We start from the raw sequence: 18781 nt of genomic DNA on the forward strand, positions 1-18781 counted from the left end.
TCACTCTCTGTGCCTCTTCTTCCTCTGCAGATGTGGTAGCCAAAAAAAAAAGATTGTTTTCCAGTCAGGTCTAGTCAGGGAACTGATTCACCCAGCTGCCACACATAGCTGTGCTTGAACAGAGGGGACTATTTAAGCCAGTTTAGACAGCACTACTGTCAAACATAACCACAGTCTGTAGCATGGTTAGAGGAAACAAGATACAAACTAGAAGACTCTGTGCCTTTGGAATAGACTCTTCTACCCACTTCCCTTCCCCCAGAGATGTGACCCCATCAAGTGTTTCAGATGAGCTCTCCTGATCATGTCATTCCCACCTAGGATGACTCAGGTTACTGCACATCACCAGAAGTTTAGCTGGTTTTGCAGACTTCTATCAGTTTAGTAAAAATAAGCACTAACGCCCCTCTTAACCAGAGGCAGAGCCTAAATTGGCCCATCCCATCCCATCCCATCCCATCCCATCCCATCCCATCCCATCCCATCCCATCCCATCCCATCCCATCCAACCCTGCCCTCAGAAAATCCCAAAGGCTTTGTATTTCTCAGAGTTATAAATATCCATCCCAGCAAACTTTGAGAACCAAAGCCTCATCCTCTCAAGCATGAAAACACGTATGCATAGAAGGGTGAGGAAGAGGACTGGAAAGTCTCCTGTAAAATACTGCAGTAGTGTTTGCTCTGCCCCAACTTGTAAGACAGGGCTAGTTTTCTTTAGCCCTATGAAATGGCTGGTTTTCCTCAAACCTTGCCTAAACTGACTTCTAGGAAGTATTCTCGTTGTGATTTTACAATAGCAGTGAAAGAACATAAGTTCTCAGACAAAAACAAAGCAAACAAAAACAAGCCATAAGGACACATGACAGTACTTGCCTGGATGTACGACAGCCTAAGATGGCAGACTGTCGAGTCACGAAAGTACCACACAACAAGGATTTAGACAACTGAGCACAGAAATTGGGATTTTTTAAATCACCCATTATGAATTAAAGTGCAGTTACTGGACTTCTATACATAACAGCATTTGGACTATCATCAACATATGGCACAAACAGTCAAGAAATGGCTTAAAATTTTGGAACATTCCTTCAGGTACTCTTTTAAATTGGTATTGTACCACAAAGCTGTAAATCTGTAATATATACATCCCAACATAATGCTGAAAAGATTTTATCTAGGTGGATTTTTACTATTTTCTACATGCATGGAATGGATTACTGTAATTAATTTTGGAAGTTCTATTAGAGCAGATGAATTCTGAATGTCATTACTTCTTAGTTTAAAAAGTCCAAATGCCTGTACTTCCTGCAGGACAAACATATCCCAAGAAGGAAACATTAAACCTTGCAATGATTGTTAATACCTCACACAAATTAAAATACATTTTTTGTTGAAATGTGAAAAAAACCCAAATTATTAGGCCTAGTCTGAAATTTCATGTCACAGGCATCAGAAGAATATTTCAAGATGGTATAACTCAAAGTGATTATCAATAATTTTTTTTGAGTCCCTGAAAGAATAGAAGTTATTCTTCTTGTGCAAGCAAGGAAACAAGGGCAAATCCAGAGTGATTTGTAGTGAATTCAAAGAATTTGAATTTGAAACTGATCTAGATTCATCCCCCGCAGTTCAACTTCAACTGTTCTTCAGACACACACCATCCTTCCATGCACATTTAAAGTAAAACTAAAAATCACACTGTAAATTTTACTCCTTCCAATGAAAGATTTTCATTTTTAAATGATAGTTGCCTCAATCTTTTCCTGGCATAACTTTGTAATAAAAGTGTAATTCTCCTTCCCTCTATTCATACTGCCAACAAGCAGAAATGTTGGAGCATAGAACAGATCTTCTTGAACAAGCCTTCAACTACTATACTGTAAAAAATTGCTGCACAATGGATTTATATGAATAAAAGAAGCCACAACCTGCAGCTACGTTGCAAGCAGGTTGAGATAAGGCAAACAGTACCACTCACATTTGCTGGGGACAAAGCTGGAGGTGTATCTAAAACAAACACCAGTTTAGAACAGCCCTACATTTAAACTTTAACTTGCTTTTTATTATTATTTTTCATCAACATCAGAGCTATAATAAGCTTTCTCATTTTGGAACAAAGGAATACAATCTGACCTTTGAACTAGAACCACGTTAAACACTTGAAGACTCGAGCCTACTTCCAAAACAAAAATGTGACACAGCTAACTGTTTGGAAGCAGCAGCTAATTCATGTCACACACAGGCTGGAGCTATACAGGAACCATAATCAAGATAAGAAAAGTAATAAAGATTTCAGAATTATTCAACTGCTATACACCTTCTCTTGATTATCACTATATTCTAACACTTCCTGATGTATCATATTTCTTCCTCAGAATCCACACTTTAATCCTAAGTATCCGAGGTCACAGAAGACCACCACCATATAATGAACTAAACAGAAAGCGACCTGGTAGTTAGGATGCAGGATTTAATCAGCAACAATAACTTAAAAAAGAAAGAAAGAAAAAAAAGGAAATTACTTTAGCTTATTTTGACAGCGTAACAGCTAAGCAGCATTTCAACGAAACACTGACAGAGCTCAAGATGATTGGAAATCTTATGAGAATGTTACATGTTTTCCCTTGAAATCCTCATTTTGCTCCCAAAACTAGGATCACTTCTGAAGAGTAGCGAACCATTCCTTCCCTGCCCCCACACCCCCAACACGGAGCATAATTCAGTCAGGGAGTCTCCAAGGGTACAGCTAATATTTAACAAAGGGCCAAGCATCACCAGCTAGAAGAAATGCATGTGATCACCTCACACTACTCCAGTGATCACGCAGCATTGCCACGCTATTAACTGCCTGTAAAAAAGGTGTCAGGAGGGTTTCAGAGATCTGTGGGTTATTTCATTCCTCAAACTCCCCATTCCTTAGCAGATCCAATCTTATCAACCATTTCAAATTCACCAAGTGCCTGAACATGAGATGATATGGGGCTGGGAGAAGGAAAAAATATTAAAATCACCACATGCCTTTATGTCTAGGTATCTGCTTTTGACCACTGAAAAAGATGTTAGCACTCAAGGCTGATAGAGAGAACACATATGTCAGCATCCAATAGTTGTGATCTGGCACATTGTGTCCCTACCAAGTGCTACCAGGGCATCAAGATCCAGGCACCAGTCCCAGCTACCCCTGCTCTGTGGTTCCACAGCCCATTACAACTCACTGCTAAGAGAGCTTAGACACCCCTTCTCCACACTTCCTTCCACCTCCAGGCCATGGCATGCTGCTCCCCTAATTCCATCACTGCAATCTGCTCACAGACCTATGCTCCACCAGCCTCACCATCTCCCTCCTCACAGAAAGGAGATCAAATGCATGACAATGAAGGAAGGTTTCAGACAGACCAGTTCCCTGAGCCATCTCCCACAAAAGGCCACACTGGGACACCAAAGATGCAACTCTATGGCAGTTCAATTTTACCTGTATCTCTGCTGCCTCATTCTCACTCTTTTTCTTTTCCACCAGCTTTGCATTCTCACACTCTTCCTCATGCTAGTGCTGGTATTTGCTTAACCTGCCAGCCAGTTCAGGGAGCTAGACCAGCAGAAATTATTCTACTCCCTCCAAAAGATGTTTCCTGCTAGGACAGCTCCCCTGAATTGGCTCCTTGTGGGCAGGTGGCTGTCAGTCCCTCTGTGGTTTTGCTCCCTTAAGAGCACAAGCTTAGTTTGACAAATTGTCATGAACCCACACTCCAAAGGAGCAGACAACTGCAGAAGCAAGAAACAAGAGGGGAAAGTGAATTACTTAAGCCATATTTATTGCCAAATGCACTAGTTCAAACCACAGGTATATTTTTTCTGAATGCCACATGGTGTGGTGTTAGAATGACTTTTCAGGGAATTATGTTAACACAGAAAATCCCACACACCTCCCTTATTTTCAGAACTAAATATGAATGAGTATTTCTTATTACTACAAGAAAGATTTTCACATACTGGTGCATAAATACTGGAAAGCAGAGTGTTTATTACAGGAAAAAATTCTCAAAGACTTCTACAAACAGCCAAGGTAAAACAGAACACTACATCATTTAACAGTCTACTTCCAAATCTCACAGAATATTGTCAAAATTCACTTAAAAAGATGACAGAGGTATATTTAGAGCAAGGAGTTAAGATCACAACATAATTTCAACTGGAGATCCTGGGCAAGTGCAATAAACCCTTTATAATTTTATAAAAATATGAAAACAAAAAGGTAACAATTAACACATTTACATGACCCAACGATTTATGCAAGATTCAGAGTAGGAATGAGGCAGGTCCTGAAACCTCATAAAACTGATCAATTTGAAGCTGAAACTATTTACAACATACTGCCATCAAGATAAAAGTCACAGAGCACTGTTACACTTTGGACTTTATTTTTTGAAAATGGTTTTGTACTTTACCTCCAAAAAACCCCATTCAATTCTGTGCTCAAAAGCATTCTCAGTATCCTTTGTTAAACACACACAGAGGGACTTTCAGAGAGGGAAATCTTTTGGAAGAAGAAAACGTATCAAATTTAGCTATGAGGAAGAGATATGCAAGAGACAAGGGGAGGAAGCAACTTCACCAGAAGCTGGCAATTTAAATGGCTTTAGGGAAATGGAACAGGGTGTGTATTAATGGGGGTGGAGGTGGGGTGTTTGTTTTAAGTTTTAGCACTTAGGGTTGCTAAGAACTTCAATAACGTAGTGTTTTCCTTGAGTCTGCAGACATAAACTTCTCCAGCCACCCAGGATTTTCCCAAAGAGCAGCACAATGAATACAGAGAATTCTTGCATTTCACCCCAACACAGTATCTTCAACAGCAGCTTTGAAACTGTCCTTTTTTGCTTCTTCCCTCCAAATTTCCTCCTCACAGCTATGCTAAACTCCAAGCAGTAGGACAGCTCTCACCGGAGCATTCAAGGACCCAATGCCACAGCAGCAGGGACTGAGAGGAAGACAAGTGACATGCTGCAAACAGGGAGTTTAGAAAGGACCAGAACAGCTGGACCCCAGCAGCTTGAGGCAAGAGGAATTGAGAAAAAGAGACAGAAGTAAAATAAATCTGGTTCAAGTAGAGATGGAATAAAATGTAGCAGAGATAGAACCAAAATAAAATCCCACAGACTGAATTTAGAAGCATCAATTATTTGTTGGAAAGAAAATCCAACACATTTATGTAGTGCGAGTTTCTCAGTAACGTATTGCCCTTCAGTTGCTTCATATATAAAACAAATTAATTGCTTGAATCAATCTGAAGTTAACACACATCTAGAGCACACTTTTGTATTACAGAAATTTAAACATCTAGATGAAGCCAAAAATATACACAGCAGTTACACATCCTGGTGTAACCAAAAATGGTGTTTCAAATCCCTGATAATGAACTGGGATGCTGAGCTAACTGCCAATAAGAGGTTTAACTCTGCACACAAGGAACTAAAGTGAATCTGTGACTGTTATTACAGATTACCTATGCTGAGCAGTCACTGGCAGATTATGGCCATATTTGCATATTTAAAAATAAAACGAGGATTTTGCTCAATTAGAAACAGAAGGCCAAACAAGATGAAACATACCAATGCTCTAGACAGGGATTTTTACGATTACTCTGCAAGTTCACAGTCTACTGTTCTCAACCTTTTTTCTTTGGAGACACACACTGAATTACTGGCCTAGAGCTGACATTTATGTGAATGTTGGGACCCACAGAAAAGGTTTCAATTTCTTAGCAGGGAAAGATAAGAGGACAAAATCTGTATTTTGAATGGAAAAAGTTACTCGAGATGAAAGGGACTTCTTTTTCAAAACCCCAAACACTGGATTGCAAGGAGCCTACCCAACAAGAAACGCGCAAAGGAGAGGAGGAGGGGGGAGGAAAAAAAAAAAAAAAAAAAAAGGAGGTGGAGGGAGAACAGAAAAGCAATCACACATCCTTTTAACCCCGCGGCCCCGCTCCGGATCCACGGCGTCAATCCGGCACCGCCATCCACAACTTTCCGCCTCCCCGCCGCTGCTCCCGCCGGCTCCGCGGCCTCGCTCCCCCCCTCCCTCCCGCCGGGCCGGGCCGGGCCGGGCCGGGGGCAGGCGGGCCGGCCCCCGCTCGCCGCCGGCCACTGACAGGCGGGCCGCTCCCCGCCGCCGGGCGCGGCCCCGCCGTAAACAAGTTTGAAGGGGCCGCGGCCGGGCCGGGCCGTGCCGAGCGGGGAGGAGCGGGCGCGGCGCTGACAGGGGCCGCACAAAAGGGCAGGGCAGGACCCCCTCCCGGCTCCCCCCCTTCGGCGCAGGGCGGGGCCCGGCCCGGCGCGGCGCCTCACGGCGGCAGACGGGGAGGGGGAGCGGGGCGGGCCCGCAGGCCGCGGCGCCGCTCGCCTCACGGCCCCCGCTCCGGCGGAGCCTCCCGCCGCCGCGGGGCCCGGCCCGGCCTCCCCGCCGCGCCGCCGTCCCTCACCTACACAGTGAATGAGCTTGTGTCGCCACGAATCGAGCTGGTGGCGGACGCCGCGCCTCTGGATGGAGCACTGCTGCCGCCCGCACGGGCTCGCCATCTTCTGGGCGGGGGCGGGGCGGGGGCGGCGGCGGCCGGCGGGGCGGGGGGGAGGGAGGGAGGGAGGCAGGGCCGCGCGCGCCGCGCTCGGGCACGCCCACTCGCGCTCGGCGCGCTCCCCGCCCCGCGCATGCGCCGCCCGTCCCCCAGCGGCTCGCACGTGCGGCGGCGCCGCACCCGTCCGCTAAGGGGCGCTGTGCAAGCCCGGAGCGTTTCGTGAGGGGGCGGGAGCGGCCTGAGGGGTCAGCGTGCTCTGAGGGGCTTTGTGTCCTGAGGGGACACGCCACCCGTGAGGGGACACCGTGTCCTCAGGGGACACTATGTCCTCAGGGGACGTGTCACCCGTGAGGGGTCACCGTGTCCTCAGGGGACGCCCTGTCCTGAGGGGACGCGCCACCCGTGAGGGGTCACCGTGTCCTCAGGGGACGCCCTGTCCTGAGGGGACACGCCACCCGTGAGGGGTCTCCGTGTCCTGAGGGGACACCGTGTCCTGAAGGGACACGCCACCCGTGAGGGGTTGCTGTGTCCTCAGGGGTCACCGTGTCCTGAAGGGACACGCCACCCGTGAGGGGTCGCTGTGTCCTCAGGGGTCACTGTGTCCTGAAGGGACAGCCCACTCCTGAGGGCTCACTGTGCCCAGAGCTGCAATCCCTGCTTGAGGGGCCATTTCAGTCCTGACGGGATCACATAGTTTTCCATCAGGAAGAGATGAAATCTCATCTGCTCCAGTGTGTAGTTATAGAACCAGCAGGTCTGTTGGTGGCCGTGATGCAAAGGGAAGGCACGTGTTCCTGCCGTGGCCGGGAGGTCCTGCAGTGACCGCTCCATGACTCGGCCACCTCCTGTGCTGCAGCCTTGCACCACAAGCACAAGGCGCTCCCACCAGGTGAGCTCAGATGTTGTAAGGGTGCTGGTGATGTAGTAACACCACTTATGACAGCAAGTAGGGAATACATTGACAGTCTAGCGAAGGCATGGCACTTCCTTGTGCCCGTGCAGGACAGGAACACCAATACCAGGTTCTTTCAAGCTCAGGTGATAAGATTGTAAAGTGAAATCTCTTACTCCAAACCTTGCCATAAGGCCAGAGATGAAGGTACATGAGCCTTTATTTCCCCATCCTAACCACTGGAGCCATTACCCTCATCTTGCCCAGCCACACATGATTAGGGAGTTGAAAAGGCATGGAGCTCAAAGTTGGCTGTGCAAAGCTGGCTGGTCAAATGCAGCTGCAGTATTAGGATGTCCCAGATAAAGTCTTTCCTGGACAGAAAGAGCTGTTTGAGCTACTGTTCAGGTGCTGTTGTAGCTGCAGTAAGCCACCTGTCCTGCTCAAAGGGAACTCCAAGAGGCACTTGGTGTGGGCAGGCAGGAGAGCAATGAACCTGTCCTACAAAAAGAGATCAGGACAGCTGTTTGGTTACTCCAGCAAAAGGAATGCAAACCCAAGGTGTCCTTGCTCTGCCAATCTACCATGGAAGCTGCAATGGGGAAAAGATGGACAGAGCTATCTGAAGGCCAGTGGTAGTATAAGGAAAGATTATTGGTTGTCTCTTAATACTCTCCTGGAGGAAGTCAGATGATGATTTCTTACTCTAGGAGGTGAAACTTCATATCCAGAAGAGGGGAATCTCCATTCAACTCAGGCATGTCTTTCACTAGGGCCTGAGTTCCTAAATCTGTTAGGCACTGTAGTAATCACAGAAGTATGCATTTCCTGAGAAGCAGATAATCTAAACAAAGGGATTGCAACATGAATGGTCTAAACTCCAGCAGGTAACTTCTATCTGCAGTCTGCATGGCAGCTAGAACAGTGGGTGGACTCCCAGCACTAATTATTACAGAGTTCTAGTTATGGGTTTGTTTTTTTTTTTCAATCCTCTGTTCTTAGGCTGATGTTTGGATAGCAAACTCTTTGAGGCAGCCCCACGGTTCTACCCTGTGCTGGTATTGAACCTACCATAAAGCTTCTGATTCCTGACTGGGACCCATATAAAAATCAATTAATTTTCTATAATGTGTTGCCCTCCCCAAGGCTAATCACAGACTTGTAGCATGATAAATACCAACAATTTGTATTTTTTATCCACCACCAACGCAGGGAGGAAGAGGATGAGGAAAGCATGAACCAGAAAATCCAGTACATAAAGCAGAAGAAGCTGTCTGAGAGCTAGAGAAAGGCAACAGTCCTGTAATCTAAGAAATGGTTTAATACCACAGGCCTCCTGTGGGAAGGAGCAAACAAAGGGCCAAGGTCCACTTTATAAAAGAGCAGCAGCATCTAGAATCATGAGCTAAAACTTTTGAGTTCAGGGAGATGGAGAAAAAGGGTATAAAGAACAGTGGGACTGGCCTCAAGAGTGACAGCTAAGTGAGTAATCATGAAACTGCCAAGGCAATGGGCAGATCTGCCTTGATCCTAGAGTTAGGCTGGACCCAGTTTGATAAACCAGAGCTTGCACCATGCTGCCACCAACACACTCAGGCAGGTTTGTTAAACCAAAGTGGAGCTACAATTTTCCTGGCCAGGACCATCAACAGGCCCCAGCAGCCACTCCTGTACTTGCTCCTGTAAAACCTCAGCACAAGCTCTCTAGCTGGGACACAGCTTTGGCCTCCCCCCATTTCCCATGAGCCACGAGACTTGCTACGTTTGAAACGTTGTTTTCCCCCTGTTTCACAGTGGCTCCCCTTTGATGTTAATTGTTTGCAGGCAAAGCTTGGTGGAGAGCGTAGCTGTTCTCTGGTCCGTCTGCTGGTTACTACCGAGCTGCCCAGCCCAGTGGAGAAAATGCTTTGATGTTAATGAGCTGCAGACAATTTCACTTAACACCGAGCAGGGCCTGGCATCTCAGAGGTAAGACTTTCAGGGCAGATCCTACAGCAGGTCTCTCCAACATCCGTTTTGCCATAAGAACAGAAAATACTCAGAAAGACATTTGAGCAGAAACCTGTCTTCTCACAGTCTTGCACCACACCCAATGTCATTACAGCCCCAGATATGCCAGAAATGGGGAAATTGTGAGAGTTAAAAATGGCCCTATAGAATCGCATGACCTTTATGGGACTCAGTAGAAACATGATTTACCCTCTTGTCCCGTTAATTGCCTCCTTCCGTGGTCCTGCAGAAGGAATACCCCACAATGGGAGAAGGGGATAGACTCTAAATTGCCATTTTGCCTGATTCTTGTGTGGCTGGTGATCAAGGCAACACCATTCAGAACATGGCACCTTTTCCATCAGCACAGTAGATGTCTGAATAAAAGGGGCCAGCTGCAGTAAAGTGAGACTTGCACAAGCAGCCTTGGACTATCCTCTTTCTTAAGTGGGTGTTTCAGCAAAACCTCTTCTGTCACTCTGTTCCAGGCAGTAGCATGTTGCCAAGTGCAGTGATTGACCCCTCAGAAACAGGGTACAAAAGAGTCTCTGGATGTGCTGTAGCTTCCTTGGCTTCAGTCAGCCCTTGTTGTGGGCCCCAGACCAGGACTCTGGGATTTCTCCCTAGCGTAACACCTCACATACTGGAGAGGGCCAAGATTAGGCAGAGCTCCTGCTGTGGAGAGATAGTGTGGGAAGCACAGAACGGTGAGAAAGATATCTGTCCAGTGGAAATGTGAGGTACCACAGTCTCAGGAAGGAAGCACTGAACCATAAGTATGAACAAAGACAAGTGAGAAAAAGGCACAAATTCAATTTTGTAACCCTCTGCCCATTATCAGCAAAGTATATTTATGGGATGATACAAACTCTGCTTCTATCCAGACTCTGCAAGCTCTTGAATGGAGTGACCCAGTCCTCTGAGAAGCCCCAGCCAAGCAGAAGCAAACACAGACTACATCCCTTTAAGTAGAGCAACAAATAAGACCTCACTGAAAGTTAGGGAGAAACATGCCTTCTTCTGAGGAATGTGGCATAATTCCAATATATCGCCTTTGTTAAATGATTTATAGCAATGAGAGAGAGAGATACTAACTCTTCAGTTTTCTTGCCAGAACAGGATTATTCCCTGCAGCAAACTGGATTACACAGTTAAAATAATGCAAGCCAAGTCCAAATGCTTGTGCCATGCCCACTGCAGGGAGGAGCTCATACAAAAGTGTGTGAGCCTACACTGAAATAAATCCTAATGAGGTAGAAAGTGACATCATGGAGGAGGCCATGACTGATCACAGGCCAAGGAGACTGTCCAGCAAAAGGAACACTGCACTTTGGAAAGTCCACCCAAGTCAGTGGGAAGAGACACAAAATTAACTTTGAGAACATGTTTAGCATTTGTTGAGCACCAAAAGTCAACATCCATCCAAACTCCATCCATGCAAAGTTAGTGGGCCAGATTTTGACACAATGAGTACAACTGTACATCCTGCAAGAGATGAGACTGGCAGACAGGAGGGCATTGACAACAGCACAGAGCAACATATACAATGATCCACAGACAGCAGTAAGGGAAACACTGTGACTTACACTGCTGGGCAGGAGCCTGAGAAGCACTGTGGAGTGTGTGCAGGTTGGATGATGATGAGAGAAGCAATTTGATCTCTTTTTCAAAGGGATTTATTGTCACATGCAATAGCAGCTTCACTAGAGATGGACAGACTATCAGCCTGAAAGCAGAGAGATATTCATTAAGTTTAGGATGGATTTCGGGGCACAAGACAATGTGTTGTCGGAAATTATAATATTAATAGAAATAGAAAGCAATAGATTTGTAAGGTGGATGGGAATAATCTGGGGTTCACAGCAGGGAGTTTATCCCCTTTAAAGGAACAGGAAATCTGGACAGTTGAATAAATGGACTAAAAAAAGATCATCTTTGTAATAAAAGGAAGGGTGATGCACCCTGAAGCAAGGTGAACACCAGGTCAGCTTGTAACTGTTTCTAGAGAATGAAGAAACATTCACCTGAAACCAGGGTAGAGCTGGAACTGGAACAGCCAAGTTGTCCACAACGTTTGACTTGAGACTGCAGCATGACTCGAGTCAGTTCTCATGCTCTGAATGCCTGGAGAAAAGGAGACTCAGGGGTGACCTTATCACTCTCTACAACTTCCTGAAAGGCAGTTCTAGTCAAGTGGGGTCGGTCTCTTTCACCAGGCAGCAACTGACAGAACCAGAGGACACAGTCTCAAGCTGCATCAAGGGAAATATAGGTTGGATTTTAGGAAAAAGTTTTTCATGGGATGAGTGTTAAAGTTCTGGAATGGCCTGCCTGGGGAGGTGGTGGAGTCACCATGCCTGGATGTGTTCAAAACAAGACTGGATGTGGCACTCAGTGCCATGGTTTAGTTGAGGTGTTAGGGCATGGGTTGGACTCAGTGATCTTGAAGGTCTCTTCCAACCTGGTCATTCTGTGAATCTGTGAATGCTTTGCTCCAGTGCCACCATCCCTGGCATACACAAAGTGTATGTTCTTTGTGTGAGACATTCATGTGAGGCAGCACTGTTGGTCATATGTGTGCATGATGCTTCAGCCATTTTGCAGCCAAAGGAATAGAAAACTGCTGGTTTCTGCTTTTTCCTCACTTAAGGGAACAGGATCAGATATTTTTTGTCTATGCCACTGCTGACTGTCAGGAAATTCATAGGAACTTATCAACTTTGGTCTGATTCTATGGAATTTACAAGAATGGTGGCAAATCGCAGTATAGCTCCAAAACTCTTAGCAGAGTGATTAGCATCTTTGTGTGTGTCTGCTCATTAAGGAGCTTGGCCAAAACTATAAATGCTGTAGAAACAGGAAACAACAAAATTTTAATTCAACCAAACATGCAGGTAACTCCAATGAAGGCTTGGTGCATCCTAAGAGACAGGCAAGTGGAACAAGCAATTGCACCTTACAAGTTTTCCACACCAGCAACTTGACAGGTGCAGTGTCTCCAAAAGAAAGGGTGTAAAGAGTTTGAAAATTTAAAGTTGCTCATCATAAAATCTCTTTACATATACACTACAAGAATGAAAGCAGTGCTCAAAATGGCTTCAGATGTTCATGTTCTGCATTCAACAGCCACACTCAAAACTCTGCTCAATGTTAAAGAGGTTTGTGGTCACTGTAAAAGCGTGGGGGGTGCTGGAGGTGCTAGAGGCTCAGTGACAAGTGACTAATCAAGGACTTCAAAGCTTTTCAGATATGAAACCACTGACTTACTTGAGGCAGTGTATTATGTTGTGCTTAAACTGGCTCAAGAATCAAGAAATGAAAAATGGCAAATGCTCTGCAGTTTCTGAATGGAGATTGAGAAAATTAGGGAATGGTCAACATACCCATCACCCTGGGAAGAACAGTATGGGTATAAAAAATCTGAGTGTCTTCATACACAGTAAGCTAACTTTTATGAGCAATGAGCACAAAATACTTCTTGCATTACAGAAGAGGTGGGGGACTGCTTGCAGATAGAAAATATCTTCACCCTTCTCCAAGGTGGTAAAAGTTTTCTTTCAAGTACATTCAGCAAACTGAAAAAACAGCTGGTGAAAGAAGACGTTTTCATGGAGAAAAGTCCAGACCTAAAAATCAAACATGTGAATTTTATTTTAAAAAAACAACAACAAAAGAAACAAAACAAAAAACCCACCCAGGCCAATGTAAGGTTTTGTCTCATTTCAGCAGGAAAATGATTGCCAGAATAGCAGCTCAAGATATGAAGCCACAGAAAATTATTCAGGCTAGTAGCAGAGTGTGCGTCCAGGTTCAGGAAAGAGAAGAGAAGAGAAGAGAAGAGAAGAGAAGAGAAGAGAAGAGAAGAGAAGAGAAGAGAAGAGAAGAGAAGAGAAGAGAAGAGAAGAGAAGAGAAGAGAAGAGAAGAGAAGAGAAGAGAAAAGAAATGAAAAGAAAAGAAAAGAAAAGAAAAGAAAAGAAAAGAAAAGAAAAGAAAAGAAAAGAAAAGAAAAGAAAAGAAAAGAAAAGAAAAGAAAAGAAAAGAAAAGAAAAGAAAAGAAAAAAAAAGAAAAGAAAAGAAAAGAAAAGAAAAGAAAAGAAAAGAAAAGAAAAGAAAAGAAAAGAAAAGAAAAGAAAAGAAAAGAAAAGAAAAGAAAAGAAAAGAAAAGGAGGGGGGAAAGAGGGAGAAAAAAGCACACCTGGGATGTTGTTTAAACTGCTAGAGAACAATTTTGCATTGACATGTGCCTGAGTGATACTGAGCATAAACTATTGACCACCTGATTAGAACAGTGGAATGAAAAGCATCTGAAGTACTTGAGAGGTTGTCAGGGGAGAAAACATAATGATAATGGGAGACATTAATTTCCCCCATACAAACTGGGTGGACATCATGTCAAAGAATGATGCAAAGACTACATTTTTAGCTCTCATAAATGGATATTTCTTAGAATTACTACTCAGAGGAGCCAAGCAGAAGATGAACTCTTGATTTAGTCACAAGTAGTACATAGGAGGGAGTATGAAATGTAATAATGAAGAGTCACCTTGTCTTTACAAACACAGTGTGCTCAAATCCAGTATTGTAGCCACGGAGGAAAAAGCAACAGAAAAGTACATGGTAGTGTAATGTACTTTAAAGGGGAGATGAGCATATTCTCCTTCCAAAGGGAATAAGTGTAGAAGTCAGCAGAGAAGTTAAGAAGAATTTTTAGGTAGCTGATGAAAGAACAAATGACATTGAAACCCTTCATTTAAAGCCTTAAATATGGCATCACTCAAAATACTCTAACAACAAGCTGAAATAATAAATAACCCAAAGTCTGGCACAGTTAATCAGTAGAACAAAGATGACATTTAGAAGGGGGGGAAAAAAATCCTTCAAAAAAGAGTATGGCCAAAGAAGAAATACAGAAAATCCCAAAGTCTGCCAAGTTAAATAAATAAATAAATAATGAGACCCCACAAACCAACACATTTAAGCCAGCCAAATTAATTTTCAAAGAGCAGATTTCTAAAAACGTGAAGATTACTAATAAAGACATGTTTACACTGTAGGGGGAAGCCTACAGACACTCAGGGGCCCAATAGAGAGCTTTAAGGGAAGAACAGTGCAGGAAGATTACCTTGACTAGAGGCTACTATCACCAAGCACAGCTGTGGACATCCGAACATTTTTTAGCTGTGGTTTAAGAGCAATGGGTATATATAAAATTTCTACTGAAGTTTGGGTCCAGCCTTGTAATTGCCTCACTCCAACATGTGGCTTCCAGCATGCTGAGGGAAATATTGTTGAAATAATAAGGTGGTGGCTGAGGGTCCCAGACCAGGTTTTAGTCCCTGTTAACTTACATTTCATTAATAGATAGCTCTGAAGTGAATAATCAAATGGGAAGCACCGAGGTCTGAGGAATTAGCCACTAGTCAAAGCACCAGGAGAGAGAGAATACAAAGACAAAACTGAGGCCAGCTTGTGGATCTGGGAGGGGTTATGGATTCACCAACCTTGCTATCACATGGAAATGTTTAGAGATGTTGATAGAGATAGGGATTAAGAGAACACCTGTCCACAGCAGTAAGTGGTGTTGGCTGCTGTCCCCTCTTTCCCTGGTTGCTATTGGCACTCCAGAGATCCTGTCCTGCTCTGACCTATTCCTTTTATCTGGGCCATTAATAGCATTGCCTTCTCTGAAGTCTGCCTCCACCAGACCCGGAGGAGTCTGATTAATTAATTTTCCTCCAGTGGCAGCTACAATTCATGAGCAGATACTGCATGCTGCAGGTCTCTTCACTCACATGAGATTGTAGGTAGAATTCATTCTTGTCCACTGGTGAAAATGGACCACAGTGAGGTCTAACTGTCCCTTAGCCATTTCAAAGCCTATAAAAACCCAAATGTAGCCTGAAGTAGTTAATTCATTTTACCAGGTGTTTCCCCAAACATTATGATCATTTCTCATTCACTTAATTTTTATAACAAATTGAGTGCTTTACCTACAGGCTCAGTGCAATCCCAGGTCTTGGAAGTTCTGATACACAGACATTGCCTGGTCTCCACATCTTCATTGCACCACACCATCAGTGTTCTTTGTGCACTTCACAAGTCCTTCAATGGCTGATAGATATCTTGCTCCAGGCCACCTGAATGATGCTGTCAGTCATGTCTGCTCTGGATCACATGGCTAGAGCTGGTAAGGTGCTGCTTCCTGAGCTTATGCAGCATTGCTGTAATGAATGAGAGGGATTCAGGAATCACTTTACCCCCAGGTACTTGAAGGAGAGCTGCTTTACTTAGGGACAAGCTCCCACTGTCTCTTGGTAACTGAAAAAGTGTATTTTCTGCTACTTGTCTACATACTTCCTCCCTCTAAAAATATGCTGTTTGAAGATGCAGTTTCTAATACCAGTTCACCTGGGAACAGTGCTTGTATGCTATATTGATATCATACACAATTTCACAACCTTGTAACTCACCCATCGACTAAGCCTTCCAGTCACACTCAATTTACCTTGTTTAGCATTTTCACACGGACTTGTGGGTCTCCCTTGGATTAAGCTGAGAGGTGTTAAGCCATTTGTCCTACAGCGTTATCTCCTAAGGCTCTGTCACCCCCTAACCAGAATCTTTTGAGGTTAAACTGCAAACACCATGTCCTTTATCTCCGTCATCCATTCCTCATACAAGTTTTTTCTCCTCAGATTTTGTCACAGCCTGTGCTACTGATTTTGTAGGCTTCCCCCCAAGTTTTGTCATTTGCTGTGGCCACATCAGGCAAGTCAGAGTGTTGGCATACTGGAAAGGTGTTGAGCCAGAGCATGGTGCATCCCAGCGTGCATTGGAACGCTTGGCACAGGCAGAGTGTGCCACCTGGAACAAAGCCGCAGAGATAAGCAGGAGCAGAAGCTGGCTGGCAGCACCTGGTCGGTAGGAGGAGAGCAGGAAGTTGTGAAGCACTGCTAGTAAATCAGGTCATTGTAAGGACATAAAAGGGAATGACATGGATAAGATATGTCCCGAGGAGGTGTGTGAAAGGGTGATAGAAAGGACCCTGCACAGTTGTGCTCAGGAGCTGGCTGCATACACACCAGACATAGCCCTGAGAATAAACTGCACTGTCTTCAAGGCTACAAGATGGATAAAGAGTAGGAAATGTGCCATTAGAGGAGCCTTTAATTTCACAGTGAATGCCAGGCAGTAAACTGTGCCAGAAGAGCAGTGTTCAGATATCCTCTGACAAGACAGAAAGCAAATTTCCATATGCAGATGCAGTATAACGTAAAACACAACATCATTTCAGACACAGCTTCACTGAAAGGTAAGCCTGCTCCATCAGCCAGGGAACAGACCTGCAGGGAGCAGCAGACACCCAATGTACCCCTGCAGGGAGAGAGGTGAGGGGAGAGGAGGCATGAACCAGCTGCAATCAAACCCCAAAAGTGGGTTTAACTCTGTTTCAGTAAAGGTGATGAGGAGAACATGGGGAGTGAGGAGATGCCTAGTGAAACAGGAGCAGCACAATAGAAACAATCCCTTAGATGGGGCTGCCAGTTTCTTAGGCTGAGGCACTCAGTTCAGAGTAAAGGATGGTGCACTACAAAGCAGAAGAAACTACTGCTAAAGGTGAAGATCAGTCCCAAGGCTGGAGAGGAGATACACGTGAAACTGGCCAGGCTGCATCAGACAGAAGCATGACCAGGCTGCAGGAAAGGTATTAGCTACAGATTCTGAGAATAAATTCAGGCTAGTAAATTCATTGGTGATCTCAGAAGAGCCATGTGCGAGCTCCCAAAATGCAGAGGGAGCAAAAGGTTGGGAGGTATTGCAAGTGCTGAGAGTAATAGTTCCTTATAGGGGAAGAAGGGGACCTTGACCTTGTCAAGGGATGAGGGAAGCAGGGTAAAATTTAATGGCAGAAAGGGCAGATTAAACACTTGGGGACCAGCAGCAAGGACATTTGCTACAAACTGATGAAATTAAAGCTCCGAAGGAATAAAAAGACCTTACTGCACTGAAGGATGAATATGAAGCAGCAGCATGATGCTTCTGTGAAAAAGAAATGGCACTATGCTAGGATGCATCAGACAAGTTATTTTTAGCAGAGACAGAAACATTATTGCCATTGCGCAAGGCATTGTGAGACTTCCTCCAGAATATCCTTGCAGCTCTACATCCAGGAAGGATAAATTTCCACTGCACAGAGAAAAACTATTTGGATGCTGAGACAAACAAACACCAGCTGATTAAGAATCTACTAAAAGACTTTGGTTTCTTCTGGCCAGATGGGCTGAGAGGAGACAGATGTATTTCTGAAGAACCACTGAAAGAAAATTATAAATAAAATTGTTATGAAAATATGTAAGATATACAGTAATGGAAAAAAGCATTTAATAAGTTTAGACGGTGAATTAGAGAGCTTACACCCCTGCCAGGATTGATGTTCTGGACCAGCCTTCCGAGAAGGGTAATGAGGCAGAAAAACCTGCATCATTTTAACACACACTTTGATAGAATTCCCTCCATTAATTTGTAAGTGAAGGAGCCCTGGAAATGGCCAGCTCAGCCTGGGATACAGATCCAGGTTGGCCAAGAAGTCAGCTATACTAAGGGTGTTTGGAGGAAGTGTTGCTGTACCCCAGGCTTCTGGGTTTCTGCTGGTCATTGTGATGATGAAGAATATAATTTCCCTCTTAATTTGCTCCTAAAGGTACTGACATTTTCCTTCCTTTGGGAAACTAAAGGCAAGCTCTAGGTCTCATGCTCCTAGCATTACAGAGCTCTGCTCACACATCAGGCTTAACGCTATTGCCAGATTAGGGTCAGGAGGGAATTTTCCTAGATTGACAGAAAAATTGCGGTTGCATTTTGTGTGTGTGTGGTTTTGATTGGGGCCTTTTTGTTTTGTTTTGCTTCGGGTTTTTACTTCCCCAAGTTCACATCTATCTTGTAGACCTTATGTAATTTTTTTCATTAATTCTCTGCTATTGCCAAGCTGCAGACCAATGGTCCCTCAACCTTCCTGCCTGCTTCCTGTAGCATGCTTCAGCTGCAGGTCTTTTTCTGAGAGGAGTCAGAAAGCACTTGCAGCACCTGCTTTGTGAGGTGAGTGGAGCAGATGTCCAGACTAGAGGCACCAACAGGATATTCACTGCATGTTTACTCCCAGCTGCACACACTGGACTACAGGGTGACCCTGGAGGACTGCCTAATGCAGTCACAGTACAACAAGAACACACAGTAACTGCAGCAGTGGCTGTAAGAGGGACCAGGGGCATTAACCCAGGCTCTCAGCTGTACAAGCACAGATTTAAAGGACACACAACCACTGGCTGAC

At 44.6% G+C, this 18781-nt stretch overlaps 1 protein-coding gene and 1 long non-coding RNA gene across 18 annotated transcripts in view; one reads left to right on the forward strand and one right to left on the reverse strand.

The window, feature by feature from the left end:
• The window catches only part of LCOR (ligand dependent nuclear receptor corepressor), an 83825-nt gene extending 77206 nt beyond the window's left edge, over positions 1 to 6619 (reverse strand). For 4 of the 17 annotated variants that reach the window (XR_010367478.1, XR_010367477.1, XM_064431054.1 and 1 more), the window contains exon 1: positions 6479 to 6607. Coding sequence is in view for 3 of the 17 variants with exons in the window: in XM_064431054.1 (XP_064287124.1) it covers positions 6479 to 6575 (97 nt within the window). In the remaining 14 variants the exon portion in view is untranslated. Of the gene's footprint in view, positions 1 to 6478 lie in introns of all 17 variants that reach the window. The other 13 variants (XM_064431069.1, XM_064431064.1, XM_064431059.1 and 10 more) reach the window with 9 other exon arrangements.
• Positions 6620 to 7241: 622 nt separating this feature from the next.
• On the forward strand, positions 7242 to 13279 carry LOC135306702 (uncharacterized). Its single transcript, XR_010367480.1, has 3 exons — positions 7242 to 7460; positions 9288 to 9431; positions 9941 to 13279. It is a non-coding gene; the product is annotated as an uncharacterized LOC135306702 (long non-coding RNA).
• The last annotated feature ends 5502 nt before the right edge of the window (positions 13280 to 18781 follow it).

The sequence above is a fragment of the Passer domesticus genome, chromosome 8 (genome assembly GCF_036417665.1).
Source record: "Passer domesticus isolate bPasDom1 chromosome 8, bPasDom1.hap1, whole genome shotgun sequence".
NCBI lineage: Eukaryota > Metazoa > Chordata > Aves > Passeriformes > Passeridae > Passer > Passer domesticus.